At 43.7% G+C, this 27,213-nt stretch overlaps 1 protein-coding gene across 1 annotated transcript; it reads left to right on the top strand.

Moving 5' to 3' along the window:
- The first annotated feature begins 15,313 nt into the window (after positions 1–15,313).
- On the top strand, positions 15,314–16,262 carry LOC119059930 (olfactory receptor 1P1-like). Its single transcript, XM_037159762.2, is given in 2 exon segments — positions 15,314–15,382; positions 15,384–16,262. Coding segments are annotated over 2 exon segments (948 nt in total).
- Positions 16,263–27,213: the final 10,951 nt, after the last annotated feature.

The raw sequence follows: 27,213 nt of genomic DNA, 5'->3' as shown, positions 1-27,213 counted from the left end.
CTTGACTCTTTTCTGTTTGGCCATTATTTGCTTTCTTCTGGTCCACTCCATTGATTTGAGTCCCAGTTTCCTTTTCATTGCTATTGGTGTCCTGTGCAATTCCATTCATTTCAATTAGTTTCGCCTTCGTATATTTGTCTAATTTGTGGCTATAATCAACCAGTTCTATGAGGATCCTGATGACCAGTGTTTTAAACTGTGCATCTGAGAGTTTTGCTATTTCTTCATTGCTTAGATCTATGGGCTCTGGGGCTTTGAGATCTTCTTGCGCCATTTTTGGTCTGTTCGTGCCCCTTAAGTGAGAGAAGCGGGGCCTTGGACTCCGAGGTCGCTGGGTTGTGATGCTGTATGTGGGGGCGTGGTCAGAGTGGGGAAATGGCGATCCCCTCTGCTGTTTTGCACAGCTGTGTGAGGGTCAGCGCCTTAGGTGGTTCACCAGGGCCGGGCCACTAAGAGTCACTGGGTTATGAGGCTGTATGTGGAGGTGGGGTCAGAGCTGGGAACTGGTGGCGCCCTCCACTGCTGCTAGCCGAGGGGACCTGCCGGGCTCCGTTCCAACCGCCCAATCCCTCACCTGTCCGCCAGCGCACAAATGCGCGACCACAGTCAACACGCAGCACCGCTCCCCCGCTGTCTCCCCCGCAGTCGCTCGCCTGGTCGCTCGTTCGGTCGCTCACTAGGTCCAACCCTGCGCCTGGATTCCATGTGTCTGGATTCCGCTCCTGAGTCTGGCTGACCGAGACCTCCTGTGCAACCCCGCTTCACCAGCCGCTGGTTTCACCCCTTACCAGTCAGGCTGAAGAATTTGTTGTTAACGGACTTCTGAAAAGTTCAATTTTCCGTGTTCTGGCTGTGTTTTCTGTTGCTAATATTTAGTTGTCTCTAAACTTGGTTGTGTGAGAAGGCACGGCACATCCACCTATGCCTCCATCTTGGTGGAAGTCCCGACAGGTCACATTTTTGTTAAAAGACATAGAAATTTTCAATGTTATAAAACTAAAATGAAAAAATACATGTAACCAAACATAAAAGAAAGAAATGAGAATAGCTAGCTATGAGAAATAAAAAGAACGCTTCATTAGATAGCACTGGATGCTGTGCTGGGTGGACAGCTTCCTTTTGCTCCTCCAAATTCATCCTTTTTTTCTACCCTGCTCTGCACTCTGGAAGTTGATCAGTGTCAGCTCAGTGAAGGGCTCCTGTATCCCCTCTGGCATCTGGTTTGGTTTAGTCAATGGGGACCTGCTGCAGAGATGGGAGGGAGTGAAGAGAGTGTGGTTGGAGAATTTTACTCTTAAAAATACAAATCTGTAGCTGCTTTATCCTTATCCTGGTAGGAGTCATAACTCCTACCAGGCAGCTGGTTATGCATAGCTGTGTCTCTTTCTATCCCTGGGCTTTGTTAGCTCTTTCCTTCCCTCCTGCCTGTCAGATTTGGGGCTTACAGCCCTTCCTGATATTTCAGAACTGATTTCTGGATGGTAAGGGTGCTTGTTGTCATGGAGGCATCATTGCTTCTAGATCTGCTCAGTGGACAGAGCAGAAAAAATACATGTATGCATAGATGTACATGTATGCACACACCTCAACACTTCTCTGTGTGCCAATCTATAGTCTATCTATTATCTTTCTATCTGTATGGCTATGTATCTATCACCTTCAAAACCATGACTTTACACACATACCTCCAGTCCCAGGCCAATACACAGGGTTTGTCCCAGCTTTCCCCTTTCCGTATGTGAAAATGCCCCTGGCAGCAGTAAGAAAGCTGGCTTTCATTATTCACACTAGAATCACTTATTTGCTCAATCATAGAATACCAAAAGCAGATTCAGAATCACTAACCAGTTCTATTATGAAAAATAAATGAATAACAAGAATAAAATACATTTTTACACTTCAGTGTGTCATTAGTCTGAGGTACATAGTAAAAATACTAATTTTAAGAGCTACTTGGGTTGCCATTCCTCCCCTCTTTTTAAAAATACTTTTATTTATTTATTTTTAGAGAGGGGAAGGGAGGGAGAAAGAGAGAGAGAGAGAGAGAGAAACATTAATGTGTAGTTGCTTCTCATGTGGCCCCTACTGGGGACCTGGCCCGCAACCTAGGCATGTGTTCTGACTGGGAATCAAACCTGCGATTCTTTGGTTCACAACCCACTCTCAATCCACTGAGCTATGCCAGCCAGGGCTCTTTCCTCTTTTTAATGTAGTTCTATTATTCATTTGAAATCCAGTTAGATTTATTTGTCAATGTTTGCCTTCTGTATGGGTTGGTTTTTCCCTATTCATAATTTTAGATCTATACTTGTAACTATACTATACCTGTACCCATTTCTATGTAAATATACCTGTAGATGCAGGTACAGGATCTGTGTAACTTGTATACCTGTGTGCATGGTGAGGTTTATAATCTGGTGAAATTATTTCCACTCAACTCCCACAGCATTTCAAACAAATAATATAACCACACTGAAAGTGGGGCAGGAGGAAGGAAGCTAATTCTCAAACACAGTACCTTTGACTAAATTCAAGAGGGAACCATAGACACATATACTCTAGTTATTTGGTTTTTTTTTCTCAGTGGTATGGGTTAACAGTTCTAAGACAACTTCATATATATTCTAAGGCTGAGCCTGTCTTTTCCAGTGGTTTTTTCTCTCTTTTTAAAAGACTTTATGTATTTATTTTTAGACAGAAGGGAAGGGAGGAAGAAAGGGACAAAAACATTAATGTGTGGTTGCCTCTCAAGTACCCCTTGCTGGGGACCTGGCCTGCAACCCAGGCATGTGCCCTGACTGACAATTGAACCAGGGCTTTTTGCTTTGCAGTCTAGTGTTCAATCCACTAAGTCACACCAGCCAGGGCTCCAGTGTTTTTCTCAGGGAAGAGCAAAGAAAGCACAGGCCCCAGAGATGCTGGTGGGGTGGGGCTGTGCTGGATCTAAGCTCTGGTCACATGTGCAGCAGTTGCAAATGAAAGACTGATGCTGGGTACACACTTTGGGGGAGGGCAAATGCTGGTGACCCTGGAGCTGCAAGTGTGCCTGGAGTCAGGAGTTTTCTGGCATCCCCTGCACCTGGTGCCCCTTAGTCCTCAGTGTTTTCAGCCTGGAAGCTCACAAACCGTTTTTGTCTTCCACACAAGATATCCTAATTTTAGCAGAGAACTTTCATGACAATTGAAGTGTGCCATTTCAGATATGAGCAACCAAAGGAGATATTTTTTTGGATGGATCATGTGGCTCTCTAGTTCAATCTAATAGATGGGCAGTTAGCAACTTTTCTTAAAGGAAATCCCGGTACTGCTGGACCACATCCTTCCTCCTCCCCAGTAAATGCTCCTGAGGCAATGTCAAGGCTATGGGACAATTACTGAGCTGCAAACTCCCACAGGGCTCCTGAGAGAAACCATACTGATTCTACCTGGCAAATAAATCAATAGCAGTAGTCCCTGTATAGCCCAGGCCTGATACCCCAGGGTTATTCCAGAGGCCATGATGTCATGAACAGAGGCCTGTCTGCTGCCCTGCCTCAATTGAAGTGCTGGATAGGCATGGTGTGATGGAGGCAGGCAACCTGGACATGAGCCTGAAATGATGTTCATAGTTCCACATACAGACAGCCTCTGAATATACAGGCAGACTTTTCATATCCATCTCCAGTGATACGAAGGATTGAAAAAGAGGCAATAGGTCGTTGGTGATGGTGGCAGAGAGGAGCACAGGCAGGCAGGTAAGCTCACAGCTGGGGTGGGACAGCAGCTGCAGCAGAGCCCCGTGGGCAATAGCAAACACGGAGCAGCATGTCCCAGGTGCAGTGAGGATATGAAGGTCAGTATTATCTATCTCTGAAGAGTCAGAGTCAAGCAGGGAAGAAAAGACCTAAGCATTTAATAATGCAAGTATAACAAAAACTTGACACTGTTTTGGAGGAAGGATGTTGTAAGTATGAAATTCTTTTCTACCAGAAGACAAGAGATTCTCCCTGCAGGTAGTGGGAGCCACCAAATGAGGGGTGCAGAAAGTAGGCCACGGAGGAGAGCACACAAAGGAGGATTCCTACAGACTGGTGTGTCTGGAAAAGCTTCACAGACCAGAAGAGCAGGTGGGATGTAGAGCTGCCCTCTACCCCAGCAGGGTGGAGGGACTGGTGACTGGAGTGTCCCTTCAGTATGACATCTTGAGGATGGCTGCAACTTCACCTTCTAGCCCCTGAGGGAACACTCAGAAATGTGGAGTCTGTGTTTAGACTGAGAAACTGCTTCCTGTGGGACTGATCCTTGGCGTTAAGTGGTCTCAGTGTTGGTTGGGAATGGAGAATGTGTACTAGTCTCTGGATCTGCATCAGGGAAAGACTGTAGTTGTCACTGCTCCCAGTGGCAGACAGTGTAGGTAATGGGGCTGGGAGGTGCCAGTGCAGAGACTGTCCCTCATCCCCCTCCTCCTCCGGGAGGCTCTGGCAGGAACCATGCAGAGACAGGCTGAGGGAAGGATGAGGAAGAGCATTCAGAAATGAGGACTAGGGAGTGGGGTGAGGGGAGCCCATGTGTTCAAGGGGCTGACTAGTAGGGAATGTGGTGCTGCTGCTGGAGCAGGGGCAGTGTCAGACTGATGGTGGTGAGGAATGGACAGGTCACAGGGAGACATTGAGGCTCAGGCAGGCACTGATGGAGGGGCCTTCCTTTCCTCCCCTCAGAGGGTACCATTGCCGGGCAACAGGAGTGACAAGAGTAAAGAACAGATCCTAAATGGTAATGGAAAAGAATACAATAAAGTTAAAAAAACTGGATCCAGATTTTTCTGTGTGACCTTCCTCAGCCTCTTTGAGCCTCAGTTTCATCTTCAGCACAGGACAATAGCAATATCTGCTTCCAGGGGCTCCTCAGGGAGTTCCCTCCCTTTAACACTGTGGTCCCCCAGTTCCCACCCCCTCCTCCTCTGGGAGGCTCTGGCAGGAACTTGCTGGGCTAAGTCTGACCATGCAGGAAATGCTGTGTACCAGGGCTGGGGGTGTTGCTGTGAACCTGTACTCTCCGGGGTGCCCCAGCCACGCATTCAGCCCAGTGTGCCGTGTCCTGCCCTGTCCAGGAGAGGGATTCAGCCTCCGATATCGCTCTATTCCAGTGTCTCTGTCCAGTCCAGGTGACCCTTCCCCTCCTCTGGGCTCCTGTCCTTGTGCGCATGGAACAGCTTCTGAAAGCGCGGAGAAAGCCCCTTTCCCTGCAGTTCTGGTCCTCCGCTCCATCCCCACAGTTTTAGGACTAAGGAAGCGTCCCAGGGATCCGCCACACAATCGGGAGTGTCCCCTCATGACAACAGACCTGTGACTCATTAGAGGTAATGGAACGAGCATTGGAAGCGGAGGTGTTGCAAGGGCTGCTCAGTTCATCCTTCCTTTCAACTCAGGAATCCTTGCACCAGTGTCCTGCAGATGAGTCTTCCCTCAGTTTAGGGACCTATAGTGATGGAGACTCCCCCACAAAAGACCCTCACACCTTTCTTTGGATCAGGTTCCCATTCTACCTCCTGACGCTGCAAGCCTGGGCACGTCTTAACACTGTTCAGACAACTTTTTCGAATGCCTTTCAGGTGGTATTATGTTGCATGCATTTTTCTGTATTAATAAATATTCTTCAGACCACATTTTACTCATGCACGAATTCCTCCTCCTTCTATCAATGCAGAGGTCCCCTTACTCTCTCTCCTGGATTCCCTAGTCTCTCTGAGCCCCTCTCAATGCCTTGAGGGTACCACACTTGCTTTTGCCTCAGCTCAGATGTTACTTCTTTCAGGAAGCCCTCCCAGAAAAACAAAGTTGAATTGAATGACCCTTCAATGTCCTCCTGTGGCATCCTGTGTGACTGGCTATTCCAACAGCTCACAAGCAAAGACCGAGTTTCTAGTCTGCTTCCACCACCCTCGGGGCCAATAAAGAGAATAACGTGGTGAACAAGTCAGGCAAGAAACTTACTTTCGTGAGGGAAAACAAAAGACCATGAACACATAAACATATAGAGAGAATCTTAGCAAGCAGAGAGTACCATGAAAAGAATGAGCATGAGAACACCATGGAAGGTAATCGGGCTGTGGGTGTGGCTTCTTAAAATACAGATGTCAAGAAGGAACTCTCTGAAGAGGAGAACTTGAGCTGAGACTTCAAAGTGGGGGTTCAGTCATTTACTTGGAATTGCATTGTATTTTGGACTGGGAGATTAGAATTTTTATATTATTGAATTCTTCTCAGGTAAGAATATGGAATGTCTTTTCACTTTTTATATTTTGATTAATTTTCTCCAATGAAATGTTACAGTTTCCTCCATGTAAGTCCTGTGTTTTCCTGTTGCAGTTACTCCTCAGTATTTCATAGATTTGGTTGTTGTTGCTGCTGTGAATTTCTTTCTGGTCCCAGCTTGATTTTGCAAGAATGGAGAAATTATATATATATTCTTCCATTCATCTTTCTTTTATTATTTTATTTTATAAATTCTATTCCATTTTATTTTTATTTTAAAGTATAGTTGATTAGGCTATTACAATGTCACCTTTTTTTCTCTTCTTTATTCCCTTCCACCCAGCACCCCCCCACCCACATTCTACTCCCTTAGCTCATGTCCATGGGTCACAGCTATAAATTCTTAGGCTTTTAAATTTTCTATACTATTCTCAACCTCCTCCTGTCTATTGTGTACCTACCATTTATGCTTCTCTTTCCATGTACCCTTTCCTTTACTCTACCCACTCACCCCTCCCCACTGATAACCCTCCATGTAATTTCATTTCTGTGGTTCCTTCTTATTCTAGTTGTTTGTTTTGTTTTGTATTCTTTTTAGGTTTGGTTGCTGATAGTTGTGAGTTTGTAGTCATTTTACTGCTCATATGTTTGATCATCTTCTTTTTCCTCTTTGTGAGTTGTCTCCACCCCAGCTGCCTGTCTCTATCCCTCCTAATTGTCTGGATGAATGTTTCTTCTTTAACTCCTTGGTTGGGAGACTTCCATACAGTTTGATTTTCTGGCAGTTCTGTTTTGTATGTGTGTGTGTGTGTGTGTGTGTGTGTGTGTGTATTTTTAATGTGTTGTTTTTCTTCTTTTGGTTCTGTGAGGAGGCAAAATGAACCTACCTATGCCTCCATCTTGGCCAGAAGTCTTATTCATCCTTCTTGTAACATTAAATTTATTGGCATAACATTGTTTAATAACATGTCATTCAAGTGTACCATTCTATAATACATCATTCATATACTGCATTGTGTGCTCATCACCCAGGGTCTAGTCTCCTTATCATATTTTTGACCCCTTTTACCCTCTTCATCTTCTACCAAGCTGCCTTCCCCTCTGGTAAGCACCATACTCTTGTCTGTGTCTTGAGTTTTTTGGTTTGTTCCTTTGTTGTTTTCTACTTTATATCTCACATATGAATGCAATTATATGGTTCTTGTCCTTTTCTATCTGACATTTCACTCAGCATGATAGTCTCAAGATCCATCTATGTTTTCTCAAATGGCAATATTTTATTTTTTAGGACTGAGTAGTAATCCATTGAATATATGTACCACATCTCCTTTATCCAATCATCTATGGAAGGACACAGGTTGTTTCCATGTCTTGGCCACCGTGAATAATGCTGCAGTGAAGGTAGGTTTTATTCATAAATCTGAATGTATCTAAAATCTTTATGAATAAAGATTTTCTTCATAAAATCTTTATGAATAAGTGTTTTCAAATTCATCCTTCTTTGTATACATAATCTCTTTGTATCCTCAGATGCTTACATGTTTCTGACATTCTCTTCACACCCAAGTAATATTATTGAATGAAGAAATGTCATTGTATTGGCACTGGAAATGGCATCTCTTCTTGTGTTATGGGGGAGAAAGAAGCTTTGAGCCACTCAGAAAATGAGAGGGAGAATCGATTCTGTGTGGTTTAAGATAAAAGCTGAGGTTTCAGATATTGAGGGAATTGAGCTTGAATCTTGATTCTACCACTTAGAAACTGTGTGGACTAGACAAATTACTTTTACTTAATTTGTCTCTCAGTGTCCTCTTACATAGATGGAGCTAATAGCTTCTGTTATTTCTTTTTTGTAGATATTTTAAAAACTTTATTTTTCACAGTGACTATGAAATAGTTATTCATAGCTCCATTTTACAGGCATACAGGGATAAGTGAGTTGCTCAAATTTCAGAGTGTAGGTTCATAACTGAACTCAGGCCAAAGTGAAGCCCGAATGGGCTTAATCATAGTGCTCTTCTAAAAACAGGAGATGTACACAGAACTCAGGGTTGTGTGCCTGTGTGAACCCGACTAGTCTTTTGCAAATGGTACTTAGGAATGTCACCTATTACTAGTGCTCTGAGACAAAGATTATTTAAACTAAAATTCTCCTTAGGTGAATGCTTTTCCAGTGGTTTTCTAAATTTTCTTTTCCATTGTGTCATACTCCTGATTGCGATACTTGATTTTCATTTCACTGCCAGAGGATATTCATTTTTATTCATAGTAGTCTACCTTTTCATTAATCCAAGAAGTACTTATTGCCAGGTGGCAGACATAGCTTCTATTTCATACTGTAATGTGAAGGTTAAATAAACTTTGGAAAGTATTCTTGAGAGTAAACTCTCAATATATGTTGACTACTCTTAAATTGTTTGGTAAATGTTGTCTGAAATTTAAACATTTAGGATATCACAATGTATGGGTCTTTTATTTTTCAATAATTATGTGCAGAATTCAGAGGACCGGTTAGATATTCAAATACAAAACTCTGTTGTAGTACAGTTTGAATCAGATTCCTGAATTTGTCTTTGGTTGCTTTGGGGTTGCTCATGATATCACATTCCTAAATATTAAGCATATGTCCTGAAAACAATATTTTCCACATTCCCTAGATATTACTCACACAAACCTGATGAATAATAATTTATTATTATCCAATTCTAGTGTATATTCAAATTTCTCCACCGAAAAATACCTTTTTCGGTTGGTTTATCAAAATAGGAATTTCATCTGGGACTTTGCATTGTGTCTGGTTGTTATGAATCCTGCTGTAGACCCTTCATCTCTAGCAACTCAGTGTTGCACAACAGTGACTGATTGAAGAGATAGCCCCATTCTCTTGTTTCTCTAAGCTGTGTTCACTCACAGCAGCATCAGTACAACCTGGACTTTGTTGAAATGTAGATTCCAAGTCTTGCTCCAGACACACTGAATGCAAATCTGCATTGACTTGTGTGCCCCACAGTGGCTTATATGCATGTTAAAGTTTAGGAGGCACTGTGGTAGGGTATCCCGTCTTTATCTACTTTTTTTTTTTCTTGCTGGAGCTAGTCCTCGAGATCCTATTTTCCTATAAATGGAAGTTATTGCTAGCAGTTTGATTACACTGAAGTGAAACACTTTTTGGTAAAATAGATCACATTATATCCTGTGCCATGACTAATAGATAGAAATATTAATCTCTTGATTTGTAAAATGAGAGACTGATCCCTGCATTGTAAACTCACATTTTCCTTCTTGTGAGATGGGAAGGAATCTGTGTGGTGTGTTTGGCATGATATAAATATGTGGTTCTCCATCAGCCATTCACCCAATGACTTTAACACCATTTGATATCTTTTTATCCCTGCCTGAATCAAGGCTTTAAAGTGTTCCTCATATAGATCTTAAAATCTTCTTCTCAAGAGCTTTTCCACTATGTATTTTGCCTTTTTTTGGCTGCCATTGGACAGGGTGGGACAAAGTAGGTTGACAGTTGTTCATATGGAAAACAATACAATAATTAATAAATAATAATACAAGAATAAATTCTGCTTCATGTACTCTCAACTCTAAACCTGCTTTTGCTCCAACCCTATGAATGGGTTCTTCTCTTTCATCACAACTTCGAACTGAATGTTGTTTGTATATATGAATGACTGATTTGTGCTGTTGATTCTAAAAGTTATGAATGTTACTGTTTTCAGCTGATTTTCTTCAACATTATTTTCATCTTTTTTAATAGTTGTCAGACTTTAAAATTAATCATATACCTGCTTCATCAAGTGATTTTGGAAGTTTTCCTTCCCTTTCTGTACTCTGAATAGAAAAAGAGATTCTCTAGCTTTTTAAAAATTAGTTTTTGTTGATTTTGCTTTTACTTTCGTCCCAGTTTATTCCCTTTTGCCCCTCACCCTACCCAGCACCCCCTGAGAGCCTGAGGCCATCCCCACACCATTGTTCCTTTTTATTGGTCATGCATAGAAATTTTTTGGCTACTCCATTTCCTATACTGTACTTTTTATCCCCCTGGCTATTCTAGAACTACTTATCGGTGCTTAAAAAAAAAGATATTATTGATTGATTTTTAGAGAGGGAAAAGGAAGAGGAAAGAGAGGGAGAGAAACATTAATGTGTTGTTGTCTCTTGAGCACTCCCTACTAGGGACATTTTCCGCAACCCAGGCAAGTGCCCTGACTGGAAATTGAACCCATGACCCCTCAGTTCATAGTCCAGTGCTCGATTCACTGAGCCACACTAGCCAGAGCTGCTTATTTGTACTTCTTAATCCCCTCACCTCTTCACCCATTCCAAAACACCTTTTAAAGTTTTGATGGGAGGTCCTTTGAACTCAGTGATGCTGGCCTTTCTTCAGGTAGGAGCTTTTTGACAGAGATGTTAGACTGTGTCTGGAGGTCAGTTATTTTCCACCTGCCCTGAGGTAGAGGGAGGATGCTACACTCCCGTTCTTTGCCATGTCAGTGCTTCCTGTGGTAGGCCAGAGTTCTGCGTCCCTCTGCTGTCTGTCTGAGTGTGTAACTTATTTTACCTATGCAGCTGAGTAGATAGACATGATATGTGCCAGTTTCAAGCAAATCCTTTAAGAAGCATAATTAGCTCTCTATCTCCTTTCTCCTTTTCTATAAGAATGGCATATCCCAAGAAGGGCCACTTTAATCACAGAAGAATGCAGCTTGAAATTGCTTTGTAATATAAATAAAGAAATAAATATTTTTTGTAATCTATTGAGACTGAGGACAGTTTCTACCAAACTATAACCTAAAGAAAAATGATTAATGTGACATATTTTTTCTGTGGAATGTGGTTGGCTTAGACTTTCTGTTACACCATCCAACTGCCTTCTATATCAATGATTCTGTCTCTGTTCTCGTTTGCTTAGGTTGTTTTTAGATTCAATTATTGATGGATTTGTATTTTTGCCATCTTATTGTTCATAGTTTTGATCTTCTTTTTCTTAAATAAGTTTCTTCAGCATTTCATATAACAATGGTTTTGTGATGAAGAAGTCCTTTAGTTTATTCTTGTCTGGAAAACTCTATATCTGTCCTTTGATTCTAAATGATAGCTCTGCTGGGTATAGCAATCTTGGCTATAGGTCTCTGTTTAGTATGACTTTGAATACATCTTGCCAATCCCTTCTGCCTGCAAAATTTCTTTTGAGAAATCAGCAGAACATCTTATCAGAATTCCCCTGTAGGTAACTAACTTTTCTCTTACTGCTTTTATTTTTATTTTTTAAAACCCTTCCAAGTGCCAACCACCCTATTGAGTACTTTTTTAACTTCCATATATAATTTCTTTGTATTTATTTATTATTTCTTTTAAATGATCTTATTGTTGTTTGTGGGAGCCACTTCCTTGCAAGTCCCCCCAAGTGCCATGGATGAAAGTGAATCTGGCTGAGACATGATGTGTTCTGCTTGGGGATGAGAAGAGGTCAGTGGCCAGTTTCTCTGAGGAGAAAAAAGGGCTCCAAGCCCCCTTCTACATAGCCTTTTATTGGGTTCTAATACACAGGAATACAAGACGGCAAGGATCAAACAGTAGATAACATTTCAAAGAAATCTGAGGGCTTCAGAGTCTGTCAGGAACAGAGTTTTAGGGTTTCCTGCTTGAACCCTTAACATATGAATGAAAGCACTCTTAGCAGAGCAGACTTCACAGGTTTATCAGGAAGTCTTTGTGATGCCAGATTTTTCCCCAGGACATGCTCTAGCAAGGCAAGGAGCTGCACCCCTCCCCATCAGGTATTCAGGCTTAAGGGGATTAGAGCCAGTTAGCACTTCTCCCAGAGAACATGGCTATGTCAAAGTGCGGGAGGCGAGAGTCCATTGCTCTTTGTTGCGGCCCCCCCAGTCCTTCCATGAAGGCCTCCCACGTGATCGAGTCTGGCTTAGATTGCCCCCCGCCGTGAGGAATCTTACCCATCATTGATTTCTGACCAAGCTTTGGGGGCAGGAAGAGGAAACTGAGGCAGCATTTGCTACCAGAGGCAAGCTTTGTCTCCTGCAGCTTGCACTCCAAAGGTCGTCCCTCGACCTTAGCCACAAGGGGTAGAGATACAATTCCTAAAACCAGACAGAGTAGTCTACAACAGTTGTTCAATTGCAGTTGCCTGCATTTACCCTCTACCACTCCTCCCACCCCAGACATCCTACTTCCCTCCCCTGCTTCCAGCACTCCTTGGTTTTGTCCATGTGTCCTTTATAGTTGTTCCTGAATACCCTTCCCCCTCCCTGAATTATCTGACCCCACCTCCCCTCTGGTAGCTGTCAGATTGCTGTTAATTTGAATGTCCCTGGTTATATTTTGCTTGCTTATTTGTTTTGTTGATTATTTTCCAGTAAAATGTGAAATCATATGGTATTTGTCCCTCACTGCCTAGTTTATTTCACTTAGCATAATCCTCTCCAGTTCCATCCATGCTATTGGAAAGTGTAGGAGCTCCTTCTTTCTTACTGCTGCATAGTGTTCCATTGTGTAAGTGTACCATAGTTTTTTGATCCATTCATTTGCTGATGGGCACCTAGGTTGCTTCCAACTCTTGGCTATTGTAAATTGTGTTCCTATGAACACTGGGGTGCATAGGTTCTTTTGGATTGGTGTTTCAGGGTTCTTAGGGTATAATCCTAGCCATGAAATTGCAGGTCAAAAGGCAATTCCATTTTTATTTTTCTCAGGAATTTCCATACTCTTTTCCACAGTGGCTCCATCTTTATCTTTAACTTTTGGCATTTTACTTATGCTGTGTCCTGGAGTGGGTCTCTTTGCATCCATCTTGTTGGGGACTCTGTACTCTCTGGACTTGCATGTATATTCCCTTCACCAAATTAGGGAAGTTTCTTTTCACTGTTTTTTCAAATAGATTTCTAATTTCTCACTTTTTCTCTTCTCTTTCTAGCACCCCGTGATGTAAATGTTGGACCCCTTGAAGTTGTGCCAGAGGCTGCTGATACTATCTGCATTTTTTGGATTCCTTTGTTTTCTCATTGTTCTGAATGGTTATTTTCTGCATCCTTATGTTCCAAATCATTGATTTGGCTCTCAATTTCATGCACTCCACTGTTGTTTCCCTATAAATTGTCCTTTGTTTCAATTAGTGTATCCTTCACTTCTGACTAAATCTTTTTTATGCTGTTGAGGTCCACAATAAGTTCCTGGAGCATCCTTATAATCAGTCTTTTGAACTTTGCTTCTGGAAGATTGCATATCTCCATTTTGTTTAGGTCTTTTTCTGGAATTTTTATCTGTCCATTCATTTAGGCCCTGTGTCTTTGTCTCCTCATTTTGGCAGCCTCCCCATGTTGGTTTCTATGTACTAGGTAGAGCTGCTTTGACTTCATGTCTTGGTAGAGTGGCTTCATGTAGTAGGTGTCCTGTAAGGTCCAGTAGCACAGCATCCCCTGTGACCCAAGCTGAGTACTTGAGGTGTGCCCTTCATGTGGGCTGAGTACACCCTCCTCTTGTAGTTGAACCTTGGTTTCTGTTGGCAGGTCAATGGGAAGGGTTTTCCCAGGCCAGTCACTGCAAGGATTGGCTGTGACCACTGACCACCAACCTCTGCCTCTCTAGAGGATCAGCTGTGCATGGGCATGGTGGTAGTGCTCTGATGTGGTTTATAGCTGTCCACAGGGTTTGCTGACCTTAGGGTTTCCTTGGTGGTGCAGGCCGGGGTCAGCCCCTGTCTATGTTTTGCCCAGGGCCAGATTACCTGAGCTATAAAACAATCCCAGATGGCTGCTACTTATACTCGGCTTGGAGATTCCCAGGTGAAGTGAAGCTGTGAATCCAGGCTGGCTGCTGCTAGTGCTGGGCCTGGGGCTTCTGAGGCCAGCTGTTGCTTGTTTGATAGCATTTAGGAAGTTGTGAAGCATGAGCCAAGACCAGCCACTCATATGGAAATATAGCTTGGGTGGACCAATGAATTGGGTTTGGTGGAGTTTCTGGGGATCTCCAAGGTAGGTAAACAGTGTTAGCCAGGTTGATGGAGACTCAGATATGGCACCAGCTTTCCAGCTGTGTGGAAGGACAGTTTAGGAAAGGGACAATTGCCTCTACTTGTCTTGATGTCAGATACTGTTGTTTCTTTCAGTATACCACTGGTACCCTTCAAGTTGCTACCCTTGTGCTGGAGCTCTGAGGGAGTGAGTCTGAGTGGGTGAATTCTTGTGTGGGTTCTTTAAGAGGAACTGGTTAGGGGTCCAGAAGTTTCTTCCATGAACTGAATCTTTGATTGTTTTTCAGCTAGAAGCTGTGGGGAATTATTTTCTTGGCACTGGAACCCTGAGCTGGGGGGCTTCATGTGGGGCTGGGACTCCTTGCTCCCAAGATGTCCCTCCAGAATTTTCATCCACCAAACATGAATGAGGGACCAGCCTGTTCTGTGTCTGTGTGCCTCCCTACTACTCTGAATGGATGTGATTTCTTTAATTCTGTAGTTGTCATATTTCTATTCAATTTGATTGCTGACAGTTCTCAGTGATGGTTGTTCTATATTTTAGTTGTAATTTTGATGTGGTTTTGTGAACAGGTAAGCCATGCCTGCCTATGCTGCCATCTTGACTGCATGTCCTATAGGATTTTAACATAGACAGCTATGTTTATCACATTAGATTTAAAATTCTCTGGGATTAAGGCATATCATTGTTTTATTTACCTAGCATTCCACCAGGTCCAGATTTGGTATTTAATATTTGTTGAATGAATGAATAAATCCAACTTCTTGATTCTCCAGAGAACACAGATGAAGAAAAAGAAACTACAACTAAAGGAAGGTATGAAAGGAAAAAAATTATGAAGAAAGAAATCAAGAAATCTAGTTTAATTTTCATGTCTCTCGTGCTATTTAGTATATTGTATTTAGTACTTTTCAATAAAAATATACAGTGCAAATAGTATGTGATCAGTATAAATACATTAAAGAAATTCTTTTCTCTAGAGTTCAGAGAATGACATTCATTAATAGTATAAAGTGAAATATGTTCAGAAAGTTATAATGGGTCTCACTCCATCTTACTTTGTCTGGCTTCAAGCATATGGCAGGAGGGAACCAGACAGCCATCTTTGAGTTCCTCCTCTGGGGACTCTCAGAGCAGCCAGAGCAGCCAGCACATCCTCTTCCTGCTGTTTGTGTGGATGTATGTGCTCACTGTGGCTGGGAACCTACTTGTCTTAGCCATTGGCACTGACACATGTCTCCACATGCCCATGTACTTCTTCCTTGCAATCCTTTCCTGTGCAGACATCCTTTTCACTTCCACCACTGTGCCCAAGGCCCTGGTGAACATTCAGTCTCACAGCAGATCCATTTTCTGTGCAGGATGCCTGGCTCAGCTCTACTTCTTTTTGACATTTGGGGATATGAACATCTTTCTTCTGGCTACAATGGCATATGACCACTACATAGCCACCTGCCACCCTCTCTACTACATGATGATCATGAACCACCGGCGCTGCATCCTCATGGTTACTGTCTGCTGGACCCTTACGAGTCTTGTTGCCATGACCCACACATTCCTCATATTCCAGCTCTCCTTCTGCTCTAAGAAGATTGTTCCTGACTTCTTCTGTGATCTGGGACCCCTGATGAAGATGCCCTGCTCAGACACTCAGGTCAATCAGCTTGTGCTTCTTTTCTTGGGGGGAGCAGTCATTTTAATCCCCTTTATGCTCATCCTGGTCTCTTACATCCACATCTTTTTAGCTATCCTGAGGGTCCCCTCTGCCCAGGGAAGGTACAAGGCCTTCTCTACATGTGGGTCCCACCTTGCTGTCATTGCTCTGTTCCTTGGGACAGTGATCAGGGCTTATCTGTGCCCCTCATTCTCGTCCTCCAACTCAGTACAAGAGGACACAGCTGCTGCTGTCATGTACACAGTAGTGACTCCCCTCCTGAACTCCTTCATTTATAGCCTGAGGAACAAGGAAATAAAAGAAGCCTTGGGAAGACTTCTCAGGAGCAAAGTCTCCTTCTTGTGGGGCTAGTAATGTCTGCAGAGAGACTGCAGGTGTTCTCTGTTCTGTCCAGTGAAAAACTTCACAGATGTTTATGCCTAATGTGTCTTGTTTTTCAATCCCAGAGTTGCCTAATCACCACTCCCCTCCAAGCTTCCCCACTAGAATTTGATAATGTTGAGGAAAATTAAGATTTTGCATTGTGCTTTAAAGTTAATCTGTTAAGAGCTGCTTATTTACTCATTTATTTCACTTATAATATAACTTCAAAAGAATGAATGTCTTTTGCAGTGTTATTAATTTAAAAAGTCTGTGCAGCCCTTTAGGTTAGTTCATCAAAACTTGATTCTGGAAGGTAGATTAATTATAAAAATATTACAAGTGAGGTCAATATTGGGTGTTGAAGAGTTTATAACATTAAGTGAACTACTATATTTTTCTACAAAAATAGAAAATTACACAAATACTTATTGCCTCAAGGTTGTGAGTTAAAAGATTTTCTAATAATTGAAATAAAGCACAGCTACAATTTTGTTCTTTCTCTGTGCATGTGATGAGAACATTTATGATCTACCCTCTTAGAAAATTTCAAGTGTATAGATGTTATTGTTCTCTGTAATCACACTATAGTACATTCAGTGTTCAGAAATTATTTTTTATTGTTGTTCAAGTACACTTGTCTCCATTTCCACCCCCTACTCTCCCCCACCCTAGCAATTCCCACATTCCACCCTCAATCCTACCCCTCTTTGGTTTTGTGCATGTGTCCTTTATACATGTTCCTTGACAACCATGTCCCTCTTTCCCCCATTATGCCTTCCTACCTCCCATCTGGTTACTGTCAGTTTGTTTTTTATTCATCTTGCAGGACTAAATTTTGTACCCTTTGACCAATATATTCCCTATCTCTTAAATTGCTAAAAAGGCTTACAGATAATGCTGGTATTGGTAGTCTAAAGCCCACACTTCAAGTAGGAAGGCTATAAAGTAAGTAAAGGACCTGTAATTGGAAAATAATAAGACATTGAAGAAAGAATTTGAAGAAGGTAAAAAAATGAAAGCATACATTGTATTTATAGACGAGAAGAATTAGCATCATTAAAAAATTTCAGGCCCTGGCTGGTGTAGCTCAGTGGATTGAGCGCGGGCCTGCGGACCAGAGTATGGTGGTTCGATTCCCAGTCAAGGCACATGCCTAGGTTGCAGGCCAGTTCCCAGCCGGGACGCACGAGAGGCAACCATATATTGATATTTCTCTCCCTATCTCCTTCCCTTCCCCTCTAAACATAAATAAATAAAATCTTAATTAAAAAAAGTTCATACTACCCAGCACAATCTATGGATGCAGTGCAATCCTTATCTGTAGCATTCTTCACAGAAGTAAAACAAAATTACAAAAGCTTATATGGAAGCACAAACAACACTGAATAGGCACAGAAATCTTGAGAAAGAAGAACAAAGTTGGAGGAATCATATTACCTGATACAAAATATTCTACAAGGCCATAGTAATCAAAACATCATGATATTGGCATAAGAACAGGAATACAGAGCATAGGGAACTCAGAAATAAACTGATACTTATATGGTGAACTAATATTTGACAAAAGAGGAATGATATACAGTGGGGTAAAGACAGTCTATTTAAAAAATGATGTTGGGCTCTGGTTGGTGTGGCTCAGTGGATTGAGTGCTGGCCCATGAATCAAAAGGTGGCCAGTTCAGCGCATTGGTGGTTCAGTGGTAGATTTCTTGCCTGCCAAAAGGTGGTCAGTTCGATTATTAGTCAGGGCACATGCCTGGGTTTACAGCTGGATCCTCAGTGGGGGGTGTGCAAGAAGCAACCACACACTGATATTTCTCTTCCTCTTTTTCTCTTTTCCCTCCCCTCTCTCTAAAAATAAATAAATAAAATCTTAAAAAATATATAAAAAATGGTGTTGGGATAATTGAACAGATACATGCCAAAAATGAAACTAGACCATCTTCTTAAACCATATACCAGTATAAACTCAAAATGGATTCAGGATGTAAATGTAAGAGATGAAACTGTAAATATCCTAGAAGAAAACATAAACAGTAAACACTTTCACTTTTCTCTCAGCAATATTTTTCTCTGATATATCTCTTCAGGCAAGGGAAACAAAAAATATACACAAATGAGACTGCATCTAGCTAAAACAGTTTTGCATAGCAAAGGAAATGATTAACACAATGGAAAGTAAACCTGCTGAATGGGAGGAAATATTCACTATTAATACATATGATAAAGAATTAATATGGAACGTTTATAAAGAAACTTATAAAATTCAACACCAATTGAACCCAAACAATTCAATTAAAACATGAGCTGAAGTTAAAATAGACATTTCTCCAAAGAGGACATAGAAGTGGCCAATAGACATATGAAAACATGCTCAATGTCACTAATCATCAGAGAAATGCAAATGAAAACTGCAATGAGATATCACCTCACAGCTGTCAGAATGGCTATCAACAATAAATCAACAAACAAGTATTGGTGAGGATGTGGAGAAAGGGGAACCCTCATGCACTGTTGGTGGAAATGCAGATTGGTCCAGCAACCATGGAAAGCAGTATGGAGATACCTCAAAAAATTAAAAATGAAACTGTCTTGTGACCTGGCAATCCCACTTCTTGGAATGTATCCAAAGAAATCTGAAACACTAATTTGAATGCACCCCTGTGTTCATTGTACCATTAATAACAATAGCCAAGATTTGGAAACAGTCCAATTTCCCACCAGTACATGAGTGCATAGAAAAGCAGTGGTACATTTATACAACGAAATAGTACTCAGCCATAAAAAAGAAGGAATTGTTACCATTTGTTACAGCATGGATGGACCTGGAGAACATAAGGCAGTCATAGAAAGACAGATACCATATGATTTCACTCATACGTGAAATCCAATGAACAAAATAAACTAACAAAACACACATGAACACACACAAACATAATGCTGTCAGAGGGAAGGGTGCTATAGAACTGGGTGATAAGGTGAAGGGATCAAGCAAAACAATAATAACAACAACAATAGCAAAAACAACATTATATACATGGACAACAGCATGGTGATTACTGTAGGGGAGGGTGGGAGGAGGTAGATGGGGGTATAGAGGGAATAAATGATGATGGAAAGAGACTTAACTTGGGATGGTGAACACAAAATAGAGTACTCAAATGTGTTATAGAACTGTATGCCTGAAACCTATATAGTTTTATTAACCAATGTTATAACAAGAAATTCAGTAAGAAAGTTTTAAAAAAGTATCAATATAAAGACCTTTGCCTTCTTTTGAATGTGTTTGACAATCTTCAAGGATTTTTAAAGAAATAGTGATGTCATTTTCTTCTTCAATTTAGTTTGAAGGCTAATGAAACCCCCTCCAGGAGGTCCTTGCATCTGGACCTCCTGATCCAAGGTCCAGAAGTTGTCACTCATGACACAGATGAGTAAACTTTTGTGTCCAAACTTCTGTGTCCACCTCTGTCCTGTCCTCTCTCTCTCCTTCCATGTATAAACCCCTATTTTTGTGAAGCATCTTTTGACCTTAGATGTGATGGATTGGAGACATCTATCAATCATGTTGCCCCATCTTGGTGATATGAATCTTTGATTAGCAAGTACTCTGCTTCTAAGACTGTGGGAATGTCACTGTAACCCAAAATACATGATGACAGTGACTGGCAGGAGACCTCATTAGACTAGTGTGGCTAATGTTGGATATGTCTAGAGTGGGAGAGATAATTAGTCACTGCATTTATCAAGTGATGGAACAGCCCACAGTGATGGTTCCTACTGTGTGTACAGCATGTCTCAGAGTGACCCAAAGCATCTGCCTTTGCCTATTGTCCTTTCCCAGGGGCAAGGTGACTGACACCAGTCTTACGTAGCTGTATGCTTGGAGATCCAGCCCCAGCCTTGGAGAAATGACAGCTGTTTCACATTCTACAAACTAGGAAAACTACTACAGTCCTTGTGTCACTGGCCAGTGGTCCCTGCATTCGTGCATTCTTCATTTCCTCAGCATTCCAAACATGTTAAACAAACCTTCTTGAAATATTTTATGACTAATTTCTAAAATGGACCAGGTTGTTTAAATTCAGGGTAAAATGCTATGACTTCAAATTCTGAAAAGTGTTCTTTGGTCTGGGTGGTAGAAAAGGAGGAGAATATCACTATACAGAGGAAGACAATGGGTTCAATTTCAGTGACACGGTGGGCGAACACATAAACCATTAATAATACCTATATATAAACAAAGATAAAACATGTTTAGTCATTGCCTGTTGCTGCCCCAAAGGCCCACCTCCACTGTTTCACCCTCCTGGAGGCAGGCCTGTCAGGGATGAGCCATGAACTGTGAAAGTCAAAAAGTCTGGGATGTTCACTGAGAGTGAATGAGGACAAGACTGGCTCTGCTATGCCCACCTGTGGGGACACCAGGTCACAGTGAAGCACAGATCCCATAGCCTCTGTCCCTCTATCCCACTCCACCATTGCCATGCAGCTACTCCCAAAAAGAAACACAAGGAAAAATGAAACTTCTTAGCAATGGCAATTCTTTCTGGTCAAGAAATCCAGGGTCTATTCTGTTCTCTTTCCATTTTAATCCTCCTTTGTGTAACAAACTCTGGTTATCATTGTCCAAATCCTTAGAAAGTATTTCTATTAATTCATACCTTTGTGTTAAAGGCCGACATTTGACTTTCATATTCTCACAGCATGCACGTGAGAGATCCTGAGATACTGCCTATGCAGGAATGGAAAGATTTCCAAGGTGTCTTGAAGACCTTGGCACTTTCCTATAGTTGCTGGCTCTCATGTCATAATGTGTAAAGCAGTTCCTATCCCAGGGTAATGGAAGTATTAATCCAGGGGCTCCTTTTCCCTCACGGAACCTCTGCTCCTTGTGGATTTTCCCTCCAACCAAAAATTGTAGTATTTTAATATCAAAGGACAGTCAGTGTTTCCACCCATTATGTATGTGGTCACAGACAAAAAGCCACAGGTGCTCTCATGACACACCCGTGAGAAGCTACAGTGGGAACATCCACAGATACAGAAAGAGATCAGGGTCTGCCTAGGCAGAGTGGGGAGGAGGAGGAGCGATGGAGTGCCAGGTCCTGGGTTGGTCTGGGGGGAGCTCCTTCTGGAATGGGAGAGTGCTTGGGACGTGATGGATGGTTTGGTAAAGTTGTGAATGTAGCGAAGACTCCTGGGATGTACACGTTAGAGGATCACACAGTTCAATTTCATTTGCCTTAACTTAAAATTAATTTGCTTTTAGCATTTTGATAGAGTTTATGAAAAATACATTTTAATTTAATGGAATAGTATCCTAAAACAGAAGAGTTAACTGCACAAGTAAGAGATAGGGCACTGTAGAAATGTCAGTCAGAAGGCAGGGGGTCACTCTGTGCCCAGAGCAAGCAAAAACACCAGGGGCTGAGCCCCTGGCACTGTGGGCCTCCCAGCAGCAAAGGCCAATGGCTCTGGGGCCATGAGCTGTTCTGCTTTTTGCAGTGAAGTCACAGCTGTGCCTGCGGCCAGCTCTGGCCCTGGAGAAGGTCCAGCAGTTGGCATTTCCTCTCCAGGTGTCTCTTGCTCTTGCTCTGGAGCTTGTTCTGTAGTAGCGAGAAGAGAACCAGTTACTGTGAAGACATGCTCTTACATGTCTTGTGAGAGCAGGAAAGTTCCCATGCCCATGGATGAAGTCTCAGATCAAGTGCCCAGCTAAGCAAGTCTTCCCAAACTGCAGGCCATGGGGACAGTGACCTGAGGCAATGCTCTGCTCCTACTCATCCCAGCCTCTGGAAGCTCTAGTTGTCCTGGCTCTGCCCCACCCCTACCCACAACCCCCCTGCATACCCACTCCTGTTGTTCCTCCTCATCCTGGCTGGCTGCCTCAGGGATCTCAAGGTGCTCCAGTCCTGAAAGGAGAAGCTGGGCCCTGTGCTCCAGGTGTGAGCCTGGAAAGTAGAGCTTTAGGTAGGCCAGCAGCATCATCAGGCATAGAAATTCTGGGGGCTGGAAAAAATCCTCAGGGTGCTGATCCAGCCAGATGTCCAGGATGGAAGAGATGGCCCTGGGACAGAACAGAGCAGCTGAGTCTGAGGCCTGGCTTTGCCTTCTCCATGACCATCCCCAAGCTTCCCCATGGGGTGTGGGTCCCTGGGCCTCCTACTCCTTTCCAGGGAGAGCCAGTGCTACTCCAGGTCCCCCTTCAATCTGGCAGTTCTGGCAGATATGGGCCTGGTCACCTGAGAAGAACTTGTACAAAACCTCTGTCACTGACAACTCTTTCTCAGTGACAAGGGTGCAGGTCAGCCTGCTCCCAGGAAGCCCCACAAGCTCTGCCATGGTGCTGCCCCCTGCTCAGGGAACTGAGAACCACATGGGGAGAGGGAGGGTGGTGTGTGCCATTTACTCGGCATTCCTTGGCCCACAGCAGGTATTCCAGCACTATCTGACCCGTCAGAGAAGAAACACACTCTGTTTCTTCCCTCCCTTCCCAGGGCCCACCTGACACCTCCCCTGTTAGCTCCTGCAGCTTCTTGGTATCTGATTCCAAACATGCCCTGGGAGGTTTTTCTCTTTTCACTGACACTCAGTTCCCACAGGGCAGAACCATCAACTGAGCCCCCACTGAGTTTAGTGAGCAATGTTTCTCACAGCCCCTGTTTGGGACCCAGCACAGAGTGGGAGAACGTGCTCTTTCACTCCACCAAGTCTACATGCGTAGCTCTCTTTTCTCTGATTCTGGGTCTAGGCCAAGCCCTCCCACCTCTGCCCTCTGCAGAAATCCCACAATGGGCAAGTGCAGGGTTCTTCCAGCAACTCAAATGCTCAGTGCCCATGCTCCCCCAACATGGCATCCAAAGCCCACTCACTGTCTCTGCCAGTCTTGAGGTCCCTGGTCCTCTTCACAATACGGGAATATGCAGCCATACCTAGAAGGAGCCAGGAAGACGTCACATCGACTGTCCTGTTCACATTCCCTATGTCCTGTGACATGTCATGTGAGAGTCCCACTCCCCAGTGGAGAACAGGTCTGAAGTTCCACTCTGGGGTCTGCTCCATGCACTGGAAATGGAGGATCCATGCCCAGAAACATGACTTCCTGTTGCGCCTTCTAACATATTTGCTGTGTGAATGAGCCCCAAGCAACTGGGTCTCAGCCACATGAGGAAGCACGCCCCTCACTCACCCTGGCATTTCCTCTCTGACTTCACCCAGGACAGGCAACCCTAAAGGAATCTGCAATCTTCTTTGCAGAAGAGAAAAGGGCTTAGCCCCAGGCCTGGAGCACAGTAGGGAAACAGGCAGAGGCTTTGAAAATGTGAGAGGGAAAAGGAACAAGTACACCAGCGCATCCCCTCCAGCAGACCTCTGCATGGCCAGGCACCCAGAGAGAACTTTGCAGGGAGGAGCCCACCGAAGCCCTTCAAGAACCCAGTGAGGTGAGTCCTCTGTTCAGCCCACAGGTTGACGCATGGATCTGAAGCCTCCCAGCAAGGTGGTGGCTGGATAAGGATGGTGCTGTGGAGGGACAGGGTACTCACCTCAGGAACAGCTGGTCCAACACCCGTTGGGTAGTAGCAAATGTTCGGTAACGATGCAGAAATGTGGAGACGAAGGTGCGGTCCTTGCCCAGAAAGGCAGTCACCAGGTATTCCAGCAGTGTGTCCAGCCAGTGTACTTGGCTGGTTCGCAGCACACAGGAGTTTTTTCCATGAAGGGTGGGAGGTTTCTTGCCCTGGCGTGGGATGGAGCAGGGACAGGCGGTGAGAGGCAGCATCCCGAGCTGCTGGGTGGGTTGGGGTCTGTTGCCCAGAAAGAAGCTCCAAGCCCTGAGAGATTGGTGGCGTGAGGTGAGACAGGAGGACTCTCAGGAGCAGAAAGGCTCATGGCAGGGAAAGGAATAGGTGAGGAGTGACGAAACACGTGAACATGAAAGGTCATTTTCCTAGTGGAGGATGGGCAGCCCTGCCTATAGTGGGGGTTTTGGACACCCCTTCCCATTGTGTGAGGGGAACACAGAGGCCTTTTCTGGGTCAGATGGGTCAGGGTAGGATGACTTTGGGGCTGTTCAGAGCAGCATTGTTAACATGGCAACAGAAGGGGATCCAGTCCTCGTCCCACCCAGGGGAGAATTGGGTCATTTTGGTCACCAATCAGCATCCTGGCTTGTTTCTTGAGATAGGGATGCCCTTGCTTGCAACCTGTGGGGACCACCAAGATGCGTTTCTCCTGAGCAGCACAGCCAGAGCAACAGACTTGGCAGCACCAGCCCCATGTCCTTCTGCTGAAGGGCATCCCTCCTCCCTCATCTCCATGATGTGTGAAACTGGCAGTAGGTGTGCAAGGATTGTGGGGCCCACATGGACATGTGGGGACAGGCAATCAGAGAGGAAAGTGTTGAATTCTGGCCAAGATGGAGGCGGAGGTAGATACAAAGTGCCTCCACGCACACCAAAAATAAGGACAAAAATTTTAGAAACAAAAAAACCTCCAGAAAAAACTGCCAGGAAACTGAACTGTATGGAAGACAACCAAGGAGTTACAGAAGAAACATTCATCCAAAACAGTAGAGGGGAAGGAGACAGGCATCCAGGGTGGACAGGGCTCTCCACAAGGAGGTGGGCCACTGGCAGAGCAAAGAGTCCCACATTTGCGTGAGGTCCAATTGGGAGGAACAATTGGGGACTGAGACAGACCTAGCAACCCAGGGTTCCAGCGTGGGGATAGAAACTTCAAAACCTGTGCCTGAGATAAACCTGTGTGTGTTTTGGCAGAAGGAGATGCTCACAGCTTCACAGGAGAGTTCTTTGGAGACACCCACATGGTCCTAGAATGCACACAAACTCACCCACCCGGGAGTCAGTGCCAGAAGGCCCAATGTGCTTGTGGGTAGCCATGAAAGTCAATGAAAGCCGGCAGAGAGCTGGGCAAGTGGCCTTGTTCCCTCTTGGACCAGTCCCCCACAAACAGCACCATAACACAAAGACCTGGGTTGCCTCACCCTGGTAAACACTTAAGGCTCCCCCCTAAACAAGTACCAGGTGCACCCAACAGAAAGAAAAGGCCCAAATGAAAGAACAGATGAAAACTCCAGGAAAAAAATTCATTGAAGCCATGAAGAGATAGCCAACCTCTCAGATGCTGAGTTCAAAACACTGCTAATCAGGATGCTCAAACATTTGGCTGAGTGTGGTCAAAAAAGAGAGGAAAAACTCAAGGCTACAAAAAGTGAAATAAAGGCAAATGCACAGGGAACCAACAGTGACTGGAAGGAAACCGGGATTCAAATCGACAGTTTCCACCAGAGAATAAACAAACATTCAAGCAGAGCACAAATGAAGAATCAGGAATTCAAGAAAGTTAAAAATGAGGAGAGGGTTAGGAACCTGCGGGACAACTTGAAAGGCTCCACCATCCAAACCCTAGGGTTGCCAGAGGAGAAGTGCAAGAGTGAGAAATGGAAAATGTATTTGAAAAAGTAATGAAGGGGCACTTCCCCAATCTGGCAAAGGAAATGGACTTCCAGAAAGTCCAGGAAGCTCAAAGAGTCCCAAAGAAGTTGGACCTAGGAAGCACAGAACAAGGCACATCCTACTTAAATTAAACAACATTAGAGAGAAGGAGAGAATCTTAAGGGCAGCAAGAGAAGAGGAGACATTTTTCTACAAAGGAAATTTCTATGAGACCATCAGCTGATTTCTTAAAAGATACCATACAGGCAGGAAGGCGCTGGAAACAGGTATTCCAAGTCATCAAAGGTTGGCACCTACATGAAAGATTTCTGTATCCAGCAAAGCTATTATTTACAATGGAAGGGGACATAAAGTGCTTCCCACATAAGGTCAAGTTAAAGGAGTTCATCATCACCAAACCCTTGTTCTAGCAAATGTCCAAGGGACTTATCTAAGAAAAAGGAGATGATCAAAACCGCGAACTGTAAAATGACAACAAACACTCAGCTGTCCACAACTGAACCTAAACAAAGCCAAAACAAAAACAAAGTAAGAAAATGAGTAGAAAAGAAACAGAATCACAGAAATGATGATCACGTGGAGGGTGATGAGCCGGGAGAGGGAGGAGGAGAGAGTGAATGTGGAATAGGTACAGGAAATGACAAGCATAAATGGCAGGTAAAAAAGAGACAGGGGGAGGTTAAGAACAGTATAGGAAATGTAAAAGCCAGAGACCTTATATGTACAACCTGGCCCTGTGTTTGAAGGGGGCGGGATGCAGGTGGGTTGGGGTCTGCCAGGGGGAGAGGGAAAAAGCATGGAAAATGGGACAACTGTAAGAGCATAACCCATAAAACACATTTAAAAGAAAAAATCAAGGAAAGACTTTAGAAAAATGCCCAAGCACTCTTCACTGTACATGAGGTGAACTGGTAGGCAAGCCTGCTTTCTACAGAAGTATTCCTCCAGCTATGCAGTCAGTGATTTTACCTCTGAGCCCTTAGAGGCTGGACAGTGAAAGTGGTTTGGGGAGCAGAGGTGGAACCACATCTCTTTTAGGGACAGGACTCTAGGAGGGAGCTCAGGAGAATAACCAAGAGGCTTCAGTCACCCATGGGCCCTTTTCAATGCATGGGATCCTGGAGTTTGAGTCCACTGGGCCCCTACACTCACCTGGAGACCTTGCTGCACACTGGTAGATGTGTGGTGCCCTTGAATCTCTTGCAGGGGGATAAAGTTGAAGCCCCCATCCATGAACTCCTTTCCATTCTCCTGGGTGGAGCTCTGTGAAGACAGTAGCCAGCCACCAGGCACAAAACTCAGAGCCCTGTCTTTGCTGGTTGTCAGAGCCTCATGACTCTCCCATCCAGAGGCTGGAGGGCCCTTGTCAGTGCCCAACTCTCTCTCTCTCTCTCTCTCTCTCTCTCTCTCTCTCTCTCACACACACACACACACACACACACACACACACACACACCATG

Source organism: Artibeus jamaicensis, unplaced genomic scaffold (genome assembly GCF_021234435.1).
Source record: "Artibeus jamaicensis isolate MK-2021 breed Jamaican fruit bat unplaced genomic scaffold, CSHL_Jam_final contig_775, whole genome shotgun sequence".
Taxonomy (NCBI): domain Eukaryota; kingdom Metazoa; phylum Chordata; class Mammalia; order Chiroptera; family Phyllostomidae; genus Artibeus; species Artibeus jamaicensis.
Note: the sequence above shows the minus strand (reverse complement) of the source record. Positions and strands in the feature narration are given on the sequence as shown.